General features: G+C 42.4%; 1 protein-coding gene across 4 annotated transcripts in view; it reads right to left on the bottom strand.

The window, feature by feature from the left end:
* The window catches only part of HMGXB3 (HMG-box containing 3), a gene marked incomplete at its 5' end in the record, with an annotated part of 63,835 nt that overhangs the window by 38,427 nt on the left and 12,161 nt on the right, over nucleotides 1–13,247 (bottom strand). For 2 of the 4 annotated variants that reach the window (XM_079702719.1, XM_079702716.1), the window contains 6 exons: nucleotides 908–1,057; nucleotides 2,607–2,705; nucleotides 4,909–5,006; nucleotides 5,144–5,319; nucleotides 7,807–8,225; nucleotides 12,656–12,787. In XM_079702719.1, coding sequence (XP_079558845.1) covers nucleotides 908–1,057; nucleotides 2,607–2,705; nucleotides 4,909–5,006; nucleotides 5,144–5,319; nucleotides 7,807–8,225; nucleotides 12,656–12,787 — 1,074 coding nt within the window. The remainder of the gene's footprint in view (nucleotides 1–907; nucleotides 1,058–2,606; nucleotides 2,706–4,908; nucleotides 5,007–5,143; nucleotides 5,320–7,806; nucleotides 8,226–12,655; nucleotides 12,788–13,247) is intronic. The other 2 variants (XM_079702718.1, XM_079702717.1) reach the window with 2 other exon arrangements.

The following is a 13,247-nucleotide window of genomic DNA, read 5'->3' on the forward strand; positions in this document are numbered from 1 at the left end:
AATGGAACAAACACCAGACTCCCTACCTCTTCACTTCTGCTCATACTAGTCCTTGAGTATATGGCGTGCCTTCCCCTTCCACCCACATCCTGCACATCCTGTGAGGTGCAGCTTAGATCTGGAGTAACCGGGCTCCATCTTGGATCCTGACCTGTTGTTCCGCGTGCCATCTTCTTTCCCTGCAAAGCGGATGAATGAGATCTCTCTTCTTACCCTCACCCTAGTCATTCTATTCCCCGCCTTAGGTACTACATCTTTCTGTTCACTTAAAAAAAATTCACATGTGGAAATTCAGAGGCCCTCTGAAACTGCCTATTTTCCCTGGTTCTAATAAACCAACAAACAACCAAAAAAAAACAAGCCCTAAGAAGCCAAGTGGAATGTGTTTTACTATCCAAATAGTTTGGTCCAACTTCAGGGAGGAGGCCTGCCAACACTGCTAGAAGTAAAGCTTTGTGGTTGGCCAAATACTCTGCAAGAAACCTGAGAAGCAGGAATCTCATCTACAAAGTCCTGGGGCTGGCACTCTGTATTTACCAAAATTCTATTTACAGGCCCTTCACCAGCCTCAGAGCTAAAAGGATGTAACCCTTCCACCCCTCTCTTCTTCAGAATCCTCTTTAAGGCCTGTGTTGGCTTCCCCGCGGCACCCCCGTGAATGAACTCTTGGTCCACTGAGCTAGAAGGTTCTCAGAGATCAAGGTATCTGGTCAGCCCCCTCAGCTTGGCAAAGAGGACAAGGAAGCCCAGAAAGAAGGCACTTGCCCAGGTTCAGAACCTGTAACTTGGTTCCAGTTCAGGTGCTAACTACTATTGTGTACTAAGAAATCCTTTTATTTCTCCTAAAGCAGGTCTGCTAACAGAGCCCAATCCAAGGCTGCGGGGTGTGTTTGGGGAAGGAACTCACGAGAACCTTGGTGGTTTTCTCAGTCCGGTCTTTGGCAAGGTTAAAACCACAGCTGGGACAAATCCGCGGTTTATGCCGATTGGTGTAGACATAGCTACAAGAGGGATTCTTGCACTTTCCCCGACCTCTTGATGTAGCCAGGCCCAAATCCTAAAAAAGTAAGACTGAAGTTCAATTCTACAAGTCAACTTACACCTGGGCAGAGCCAAGAATCAGGATGACCTGCTATGGGTAAAACAGAGAGGGCAATCACAAAACCAGATTTAGGCTAACTCTCCAAGAGCCTTGAAGCAAGATACTTTTTCGGCAGCTATCCCCTTTCAGTCTTAATACAGCCTAAATAATTTTGGCAAGTCCTTCCTTATCTGTGAAACAAGTGAGTTGAATCTCAAAGGTCATAAATTCAAATGCCTTCAGGGTCCAGGCAATCAGCAGAGTGAAACAGGCCTGTTCTAACAGAGTGCCAGAGACTGTGGTGAACCGAAGATTTCAAGCTCCAATAAAGATAAATTGTGACTTCTCGACTATTTAAGCTCAAACCTCTGGCATCTAGACTCCTACAACAAGCTGCAGTCTAATCAGCCGAAGAGAAGGTCCCAGGCAGTTCCCACCAGATGGTATCCCTAGTGGCCTCTCATAGCCAAATGGAAGAGGTAGTGAAGGGATGGATGGCATGGAGAAGGTAGTAATTAGGTCTTTAGAAAAAGAAGCCTGAGCAGCTCTCTAGGATAAGAGAGACACTCTCTCCAAGGATCAGGCCAGATGAGGCCCTGACCCACCATACCATGCGCTGTCTTGTTCCTACTGAATCCTAGCACAGGGCATGGCACAGAGCAGGCGCTCAATAAAGTTTCTGAATTTTTAAAAATCTAGCTGCTTTCTCAAGATCTGTGTATCTTACTCATCCAGGGAAACTGCCAAATGATACCTGGCTGATTGGTACCTTAAGGATCAACAAAATTAGAGAATGTTGAGCAAGAGAAGCCCTAACATGCTTTCTAAACCAACAGAGTATTTTACAGATAGTGAAAACTGAGGACCAGAGAAGCAAAGAGCCTTGCTCAAGGTTAGATGCCATGCTAGCAGCAGAGCCAGAACCACTTTTGGACTAGGTCTTTCGACACCCAGTGTTTATTCCACTGCTCTAGGCTGCTTACCCTGCAAAAGGACGACCCCAGAGTCACACATTCATTTATTGGGATGTTAACATGTGTTATGTTAAAAATAAAAGTGGGGGAGGGAAAACCTTGGTGAGAAACACCAGGCTAAACAAAAGTTGCTTCACTAAAGCACTTCTCAAACCCTTTCAGATACTAGTACTGAATGTGACTCTGTTTTAGGGAGGAAAAAAATACATTTCTCAAACTTATATGTAGACCACACTTTTGAGGCTAAAAGGTCCAAAGACTGCTGAATGTTGAAGTTAGACTGGATTCTCATCTCCAGCTACTCTCAAAAGAAATATCCTGGTCTCAGCTGGCCTATACTTCATGGATCTCACCTGGGAAAAACAGCAAACCTAGATGATTCACCCAGTAGCTATCATCTGTACCACTGACAGGATCTTCAGAATCTATGATCTCGCCCTCACCCTACTCTCACTCCCAAGTACCACTCCCCACCCACCTCAGACTCCTACTCCCCCTCAACCACACAATCAAACCACCTCTATGTCAACCCATCACCTGTCTGCACTTACCAGTGTGACGGTGCAGCTATACTTATATGGAGGAAACATATCAGGCTTGACCTCTACAACTTTCACCTGAGATGTCCTGTTGGCTGGGCCATTTGGTAGCTGTAGATCAAAACAAATTATTTTAGTGCCTCTGAACCTCAGTCAAACTCCTGAGGTCCTGTGTCCTGAAACAGCTTGAGGAAACAGTTGCCCAGGCATTTGTAGAGCTATGCTCCAAACAAGCCCTCTGGAATGCTAGTCAGCAGTCACCAGCCCACCAAAGGTTGAGTGTCACTTTCAACTCCAGGGGTTCCCACACTCTTTTGCACAGCTTCTAACACTGCTTATCAGAAACACTATGAGTCAGATTTACAACTACTATCAAGTGAGAAAAGCATGTAATAGCTCTATACACAAATATGTGGTTGAATTATGCTGACATAAAGAAGTCTGGGGAATTCCCTGGTGGTCCAGTGGTTAGGATGCCATGCTTCCACTGCTGGGGGTCTGGGTTCAATCCCTGGCCAGGGAACTAAGATCCCACAACCTGCATGGCACGGCCAAAAAAAAAAAAAACACAAGAAGTTTGAAAGATTATTCACTAAAATGTCACAGGCTGAGGGGAAGATCATGGTTGCTTTCCATTTTACCACTATCTAGAAAAATTTTCAAATGTTCTATATGGAATGTAAAAAAGAAAAGATGAAGAAAGCATTCTAAATTTAAAATAATTATTCTGTAATAATGAATTTAAGTTAATTTTCAGAACATAAGATTTCATGTAACTTAACTGGTTTAAGACTAGTAAAAGGCTTTATGGCTTTTTAACAAATACCCAATTTGCCAATTAAAAGGAAACTACACAGAAGACTGGGAATTTACACACATGAAGGGAATCTAAGGGCTGGAAATCTAGGAAGCAGCTGAAGCAGACTCGATTACCATCCTTCTATTCCCCAAGATCACACATGCACCCAGGGGTGACACCACATTTGGGTGAAAACAGATCAACCTTCAAAGTAGAAGCTGGCTGATAGCCTTGTTGGGGCAAATTTAGAACTATCAAACCAAAGCAGTTACCTGACAGAGAGCACACGGCAAGGGAGATGGCAGACTGATATTCCTATTCCAATTTGGTCCATGTCAGGGTTTTCAATTTCAAACTGAGGGATTGTGAAATTAACTTAATGGGCTGAAACCAGCATTTTGGAAAAAGAAATGGAAAAATGACTGCATAAAATAAGGGCATAGCTTAATTAAACTTTTAATGTGTATATATATGTATATATTTACTGGGCTGTGATGCAGAAATGTGTTTGTTACTGACGGTCATGCTCACAAAAGTGCTGATTTAGGGATCTTTGATCACATTCAAGTCATATACGGCAAAACAACTAAAAAAAAATCTAATAATAAATATACTTGAACACATGCAATTTTGACACCTGAGAAATCTTTAATAGCTCTATCATTAAATGGAATGAATTGTACTGGTTACAAACCAGTACATGGAGAAAGAGCCATGCTTTTAGGTTTAAAAAATTACATTTAAAAGATAAACACAGACAAATGCAGGAAAGAACCTGGCTGAATGAGCGCACACCGGACCATCAATAACAGTTATTTCTGGGTGGCAGGATCAGAAGAGACTTATTTTCTTTCTGCCTTACCTGAATTTTCTTTATTTTCTATAACAACCATGCATTCATTTTTTCTAAAAAGACATGACAACTAAATGCAGCATCTAATCCTAGATCGTATCCTGTACTAACGTAGAAAATGCTATAAAGGACACAACTGGGTAAAACCAACGAAACTGGAATACAAATGATAAAGTATCAATGTTTCAGTAACGGAGTATCTCTAGTCTTAGGAAATACACACTGAAGCATTAAAGAGTAAAAGGCCATGTTACTTACCTTTAAATTATGTGTATTTTAAACATACACACACACACACACACACACACAATGGGGAAGACAAATGAGCACAAATGATAATGCAAAATGGGCTAATATGTTAACAATAGGTAACTAGGTAAAGAGTACATGGGTGCTCTTTGTACTACTTTTACTCTTGCAACTTTTCTTGTTTTAAATTATTTCTAAATAAAAATTTTAAAGCATGCATTCATTTTTATAACCAGAAAAAGAAACTAATTAAAAACCAGATAACTCATTCATGCTAACCCTCCTCCCACAGTTCTACCAGTGTTAAGAATAGGCTTTTTGCCTATGGCTTTGAGACACTCAATGGAAGCCCTGTTCTCGGAGCAGCCAGCGGCCCCCCACAGATGGCTCCCCCTCTGGGGAAAGGGTCTTACCTTCACCTCACCAGTGCTAGATGGCTGTTGGATGGGCTGGCCCAGCTGCTTCAGCGTGCTTGGCTTCAGGCCACAAGTCCTCACAGAGGGAGTCTTATCTGAGACAACCAGGAGCCAGACTGGTGACTTAAGTGCATTCAGAGTCTCCCTAAGTCTCTCATCTCCATGCTCAACCCCCACTCCTGTCCCCTTCCCTTTAGACAGTCCCTCCTCCCAAGTCTGTCCCAGACCTTACCACTCAGGGGAAAGGGCTGCCTGGCCCTGGGCAGTCCCATGCTGCTGCCTCGACCCACGTTAGCTGGGGCTGGAAGAATTGCTCTCATGGGTCTTGCTGCAGCCAGTAACGAGGGCTTGCCCCGTGCTCTGCCTTTAAGCTCTGGGGCTCTGGACACAGGAATAAGCAGGTCAACTCTGAAAAAAAACAAGAAGGGAGCTCTCCTAGAAATTCCAGACCAGGGGGAAGAAAACCAAAGTGCAATCTTCAGATAGCACTTTATTAGAATAGTGTCCTGGTTAAACTGTCAGGCTTTAGACATTAATTAAACCATTAAATAGCTGTGTAACCCTGGGCAAGAAATCTTACTCTTCTGTTTACCTCATTTGTAATATGCAATTACATGTACTTCATGGGGTCATTATGAAAATAAAAAAGTGCAAAACAGTGCCTACAGTGAGGGATATCAATAGCTATTGTAGTTATAACATCTAATCTGCCTCTAATCAGCCCAAGTATTTAAAGTGTATCAGTCTCCCACAAGAGGGCAGCTTAGAGACCCTGGAGAACAAGGTTCATGTTTTCTTCATCTTTGTAGCTCCAGTGTTGAGCATAAAGCCTGCCCATTGAAGGCCTCAATACAAGTTTGCTAAAGTGCTTCACCTACCCAAAAGTGCACAGCTTCATTCTCTAAGGACACGGAACCATCTCAAAGTATATTGTTAAATTTTAAAAGATGTCAAAGTATGTATGTTATGCTACCATTTGTGTAAAGAAAGGTGGGGGGAAAAATATATATTAACACACACACAGCTGACCCTGAACAGCACGTATTAGGGGCACTGACCCCCACTGAGTCAAAAGTCCACTGATAACTTCACAGCCCTCCATATCCAGGGTTCCACATCTGGCAGATTCAACCAACTGCACACCATGTAGTACTGTAGTACATACATACTGAAAAAAATCCACGTGTAAGTGAACCCACGCAGTTCAAGTCCATGTCTATTCAAGAGTCAACTATGTACGTGTATATATATATATATATGTGTGTGTGTGTGTGTACACACATGTATTTTTTCCCTACCTTTCTTTACACAAATGGTAGCGTGACATACATACTTCGACATCTTGACTTTTAAAATTTAACGATATTAATTATAAACACACATACACTCCTATTTGTTTGCATATACTCAAAATTATCTCCAAAAACACAGAAAGTTGGGAATATTGTCTCTGGGAAATGGGAATGGAGCACTCAAGGATGGGACAGAAAGGAGATTTTTTTCAGTATATATTCCTTACACCTTTTCAGTCTGAACTATGTGAATATATTTTCTACTCAACAATAAAAGTTTTTTAATCGTAATAATATAAACCAGAATTTCTAAACCTTGGCACTACTAACATTTTGGGCCAAATAATTCTCTGTTGCAAGAGGCTGTCCTGTGCATTGTAGGATGTTTAGCAGCATCCTTGGCCTCTACCCACTTGATGACAGTAGCACTCCCTCCCCAATGGTATCAACCAAAAATGTCTCCAAACATTGCCACAATGTCCCCTGGGGCACTGCTCCCCTTTGAGAACCAATGATACAAACAAAAAAGAGCCTTCCATTTTAAGACCACAGCTGCCTCTGTAAAGGAGCTGCATACATGGAGAATTCAGTCAAGCCTCTAAGGTGAGAAAGCCTTTAAGGAAGGGAGGAAAAACAGCCCACACTTATGGACCTCTCCTATCTGCAAGGCACTGGGCTGCAAGCTTTACACACAATCTTTTTCAGGCTGTATGGTCAGCCATTGAGGATACGATTCTTTTTTATAACACCCAACTCAAGATTTTTCAGAGGGGAAAATGGGTACGAAGTGACTATGCCCACGGTCAAACAGAAGCCCTGGACAGAGTCACAACCAGAATTTAGTTCTCTGACCACCAGGACAGGAATCTTTATTATATAAAGATGCCCTAATAAGGCTTCTCTTTTCAAATGCAGCATCCAGAATTGGATACTAGGTTTGTAACATTGCCCACAGCCTGTACCAACAAGACTCTGTAATAACTGCTTTAGGGAGACTGACAAGAGATGTATAAGGAACGGGACAGCAGTAAATAGACAGCAGAGTGTAGGAGGAAAGGCGAATCAATGTCTCTAGGCCTCAGCTTCTGTATCTCTAAAATATAAACCATGAATTGGGCTCTGCTATCTCTCTCAGGAATGCTGTAAGGACATGGGACAAAATAAACACAGGGCACTTCGCAAGCTGCTGTTCTAAACACAATGCTGTAATATATAAACACATTGGGGAACTTCCCTGGTGGTCCAGCGGTTAAGAATCCGTCTTGCGATGCAGGGGACACCGGTTCGATCCCTGGTCAGGGAACTAAGATTCCCACATGCCGCGGGGCAACTAAGCTCACGCACCACAACTACAGAGCCCACGTGCTCTGGAGCCTGTGCAGCGCAACTAGAGAGCTCGCATGCTGCAACTACTGAGCCTGCACGCTCTGGAGCTCACACGCCACAACTAGAAAGAAGCCAGCGCACAGCAACGAAGAGCCCACACGCCGCAACAAAAGATCCCAATGTGCCGCAACTAAGATCTGACGCAGCCAAAAAATAATAAATAAATAAATATATAAATTTTTTTTAAATAGGGGAAAAAATAAACACATTGGGTTACCCTGTAGGCTTTTTAGGAGCAGGGAGTGAATTGGAGGTGCTGGTCCCCTCAGCTGGTGGTGGCACGTCTAGTCCAGGACTGTCATTCTCAGTTGTCCCCAGAGAGACCTCACGCTGCACACCACTCTTGACCACTGGCTTCTTAATGACTGCCGTACCACGATTCCCAGGAGTTTCCTTGACCAAAACATGGGCATCTGAGATGATCACTTCCTCCCACTCATTCTCCTCACCCACGTCTCTTTGAGGAGCTATACTTAGGAGCTGGCTTACAGCTTCAGAGTTCTCCAGAGTCAGTTTGGAAGAGTTTTCCTTAGCAGAATTTTGCTCGGAGGTGAGAGGCTGCTGATTTCTTTTAACCACAGAGCCTTTGGAGGAGACTCCAGAAGTCAATTCCACTTTGACTTTGGCTGGCTTTTCCTAGAAAAAAAAGAAAACCTTTCATGCATATAGCATTTTACAGTTGACGACACATTTACAAATATTCTCTCATTTGATCCTTGTAACAATAATGTATGAGCAACATATAAGAAGCTGAGGCTGAGAAAGGAAGAGGGTGACTTCAGGTCCCAAGTATAAAACTGGCCTGAATCTAAGTCTTCTGATTCCAGTTCCCTTTCACCACTGTATTCAATGTCCGAGTTAGGATAAGCCTATTCTAATAAATTTCTTAACGACGTTTCTTCAGGTTTCAGCGAACAAATGCGGACATTTTTTTACCTCGACCTTTGATTGTTGAAGGCCTTCTTTATGTCTACAAAGAGGCTGACATACTGCCATATTGGGCCTAGAAGTATTAAGTTGTTTATCTTGGTGGTCCCTTTATGAGACTCACTTAATCACAATGTGGTCACAATCTCGCACAGGCTGAATGCTTCCAACTCCACTGGGGAAAACTCTTATCTTTTTCCCAGATTCTTTCAGGTTGAGTCCTAAAAGTCAGCGTAAGGCTGATTTACACATACACCACAAACTTGTCACTGGGTCAAATCAGATCACACACATTAATTACATGCTAGAAAAGGCTCACTCACTAAAAATACCAGCTGCTGCTATCTCAGACAGACCCGAGGTTTACATACATATATGTACACACGAACACTTAAAAAAAATTAACAGTGGACTTCCCTGGTGGTGCAGTGGTTAGGAATCTGCCTGCCAATGCAGGGGACACGGGTTCAATCCCTGGTCTGGGAAGATCCCACATGCCACGGAGCAACTAAGCCCGAGGGCCACAACTACTAAGCTTGCACGTTAGAGCCCACGGGCTCTAGGGCCCCCATGCCACAACTACTGAGCCCACATGCTGCAACTACTGAAGCCCACGTGCCTAGAGCCCGTACTCCACAACAAAAGAGGCCACCGCAGTAAGAAGCCCGCGCACTGCAACGAAGAGTAGCCCCCGCTCGCCGCAACTAGAGAAAGACCGCACGCAGCAACGAAGACCCAACACGGCCAAAAAAAAAAAATTTAACAGTGGTCATCTCTGTGGTAGGTCTCAAAGGTTTTTTCCTTCCACGTGAATAGTGAAAGGCGCTATAAACTAGGAGACAAAACACAAAAGCTGCACTCTGTCTAGGCTCTGCTTCAACCTAATTGCTTATGTCACCTAAGGCAAGCTTCATCTGATTCCTCATTTCCCATTATGGAGTAAGAGAGCTCTGTGTTTGTCAAGAGCAGCAAGATAGCCTTTTGGGTGGCCCAGCTCTTCATGGTGGAGGGGCAGGACCCCCCTGCACTTTACAGGAAATTTAGCATCTGTGCCCAATGCCATTAAATTTCAGTATTATCTCCCAGTCACTGACTACCAAAAACCACTTACAATTCAAAAGTCCCTCTGGGCAACACGGTGCCTCTGGTTAAGAATCAATATAGACAACCTTAAGAAATCTCCAGTAAAGCATTCTCAGATTCTAACACACAATTACAAACCATGAGGACAAGAAAAATTCCAAGTAAACTGTACTGAGCTTACTGACTGCTAAAGAAGGAAGAGTCAGCAGAAAACCAGGAGACAAGATAAACTAAACCCCTGAGATGAGATCTTTAAGCAGAACACTGCCCACTAAATAGGCTATAGACAAAAATTCTTTGCAGGAAGACTGGATAATTTAAGCAATCAGAGCAAAAAACTCTAGCTGGTGATCTCACATTTCCTTAACTCAGCCTACCCTTTTTAGATGTCACTTTCTTTCAAGATGGAAGGCAAATACTACCAGTTCCTCAATCAGAGACCTCAATTACTGCTATCAGAGAGCCCACAGTAATGAGGCCTTGAGCGATATACCATACCTTGAGCCTTATATACCATCTTTTGTTCCATCCAACTCACTGGGAACTGTGCCACATGTTTCTTGGGCTAATTTTAGCCAGTATGAACTCCAGAACAATATAAGAAAAGGTGAGTCATTTCCTGACTGGCATGGATACATTTGGAGCTTTTAGAAACTATTTATAATTGCTCTTTCAAAAATCAGAACTCAGGAAATCTTAAGATTCTGCAGGTAAACAGCACAGCAATGCCTGAGAAGTGTGGTTTACTGGAAGAGGAGACAGCATAATTAGCAATGTGAATGTAACAAGTCACTTCTCCTGAATCTCTTTTTCCTTAGCTGGAAATTTGGGAGTTGAGCTAGCTGATAACCAACGTCTCCTTTATCTCTAAAATTTTTAGTGCACTGATGCTACATTGTTACCCTTTTTCTTCTCACACTCAGGTATTCTGTTCCTATGAGATTTAGAAATCACAGTATCTGCTCTTTACATGGTAATTCTTGCAAAAACCTTTGGGAAAAATATTCTGACTTAGCAAGTAAAGACGGGACAAGTAGCTAAGAAAAAATTGTTTTCATGTCATGAGTTTGATCTCAAAAAGAGAACGGCTCAAAAGTTACTCAATCAAAGGCGGAAAAAAAGACAAAATGAAAAAGGAAAGAAAACCAAAGTAAAAACAGAATCTGAAGCAGACTAGGCACAGGATCGGTTACACTCTTTCGTGCAAAAGCACAGGAAATAGGGTCATTTGACAGACCTGCTGTGCAAAAGTGAAGAAGGACCAAGGAGGAGTCCAACTACTATCCAATTCAATCTTCCTACTGCAGCTAGGAAAGTACATTTTGGGAGAATAATTAGGGTGGGAATAAATGAAATGGCTTCACAGTGCACACTAAAAACTCCACAAGGCCCTAGGTACTTCCTGCCCCTTGAAATGTTAATTGTCTCTACTGTTGCTGTTAATATTAATTATATTGCTGCCAACAATGGGACCAGTGAAGCCCTACTGAGGATTGAATATTCAATACACTAGGAATGTGCCATCCACTTCGCATGGATCATTTCATCTGACCCCTCCAATAACCCTAATGAGGTAGGCACTATTGTTTACTTCCATTTACAAAGGAAAGGAAGCCTAAATCAAGAACAGAGACATAGGGCTTCCCTGGTGGGGCAGTGGTTGGGAGTCTGCCTGCTGATGCAGGGGACACGGGTTCGAGCCCTGGCCTGGGAGGGTCCCATATGCCGCGGAGCGACTGGGCCTGTGAGCCACAACTACTGAGCCTGCGTGTCCGGAGGCTGTGCTCCACAACGAGAGAGGCTGCAATAGTGAGAGGCCCCCGCACAGCGATGAAGAGTGGCCCCCGCTCACTGCAACTAGAGAAAGCCCTCGCACAGAAACTAAGACCCAACACAGCCATAAATAAATAAATAAATAAATAAATTAAAAAAAAAAAAAAAAAGAACAGAGACATAAAATGACTTGCCCAGGATTACAAAGCTAAATACTTGGGAAGGAGGGGTTTGAACTGAGGAAGCTGACTCCAGAATTGTATTCTTAATTATTAACCTATTCTGCCTCCGAAATTGGTGCTATCCTGAACTCCAACACTCAGCCAGAGGGCAAAAGTCACCATCCCAGTAATTTTCTGAGAGTTGTTCTGTGGAAACTGCCCAAAGGAACTTAAGTATGCTGCTATTTAAGTTTTCTCTACAGAAATGAGTTTGGACCATGAGTCAAACACATGACGAACACAATCCTAACCTAAGCTATTTTCACAAGAACAACGCCTTCTTTCCTCTTCTATCTACCCAAATTCTACTGATCTTTCCAAACCATCTCCTCTATAAAACCACCTCTGACTATTCTAGTCCTTTTGTCCCTAAATAATTTATATCAAAAACGTGGCAAGTATGTATGATTCATGTAGTCAGTGCCAAGCATACAACAGGTAACAAACATGTGCTGAACTGAAAGTCACAAGGGCTCAGCTCTAACGCTCATTTATTTACTGAGCATCATTTATTTGGAGACAGAGGTATACATCTGGAACGTTAAGCTATGGCAGACGTGAGTATCGGGTTAAAGACCTCCACTTTTTAATAGGAGCTATATGAAACTAAAAGGACTCTGAGCTAGGGAATGAGATGTGTGCTGTGCATGTGAATAGTTAAGCAGTCAGTGTGGAGGGCGGATTATTAAAAATGTAACCCTAACAAGAAATGAATGATTTAACATGGTGTAGTCATTCATGGAAAACTATGAAGCAATTAAAGATATTGTTTTTGAAGAATATTTAATGGCATGATATGGTAAAGGAAAAAAGGCAAGATACAGAACTTGTATATCCATAGAAAAAGACTGGAAGAAAATATACTGAAATCTTAACAATAGCTTTTCTTTGGATGGTATGAGATTACAGATAACGTTATTCTTTCTTTTTAAAAAGAAAGAAACTGACTTATTTGTGTCGTCAGAAAATTAAATGAATATTAATTTAAGTCATCTGTTCTTAAAGGGAATAATAAGCCTACTTTGTGGGGTTTCCAAAGCAGTGATGGCCAATGAACTTTACCTTTGGGATCCACTTCCCTCCTAGGAAGTTACCACAGGTAGGGCACTTAGGTGGTTTGTGCCTGGTGACATATGTGAAAGAGCAGCCTGGGCTGGTGCATGTCCCATGGCCCCGTCGGGTGTACGTAGTAGTCTGTATTTAAAAACAAAATAAAAAAGAGCAAGTCAGAATCAACACCACAGTCTAATCTCTGTCAGATCCTGATGACCATTATAACCACAACAATGCCAGGAGGATACCAGCTTGCAGAAGGTTAGCCAATTCATGGTATCTTAAAAGGTCAGAGTTGGAAAGGTCCTAAGATACAACTAACTAGTTCAGTTTTTAGAAATGGAGAAGGTGAATTCAAATGAAGAAAGACAGCTGCCCAAGGTTACAGAGTTAGGTAGTTCAGTTTTTAGAAATGGAGAAGGTGAATTCAAATGAAGAAAGACAGCTGCCCAAGGTTACAGAGTTAGGTACCAGAAGTATAAAGGTAAGAAGAGTTGCCATTAATTAGGCAAAGTACCACACAGTGCTAAACACTCTACCAATATCTCATTTAATGTTCTCAGCAATGCTATGAAGTATTATTACTACTGAGGTTCATAGT

This window comes from Hyperoodon ampullatus, assembly GCF_949752795.1.
Source record: "Hyperoodon ampullatus genome assembly, chromosome: 4".
Taxonomy (NCBI): Eukaryota; Metazoa; Chordata; class Mammalia; order Artiodactyla; family Ziphiidae; genus Hyperoodon; species Hyperoodon ampullatus.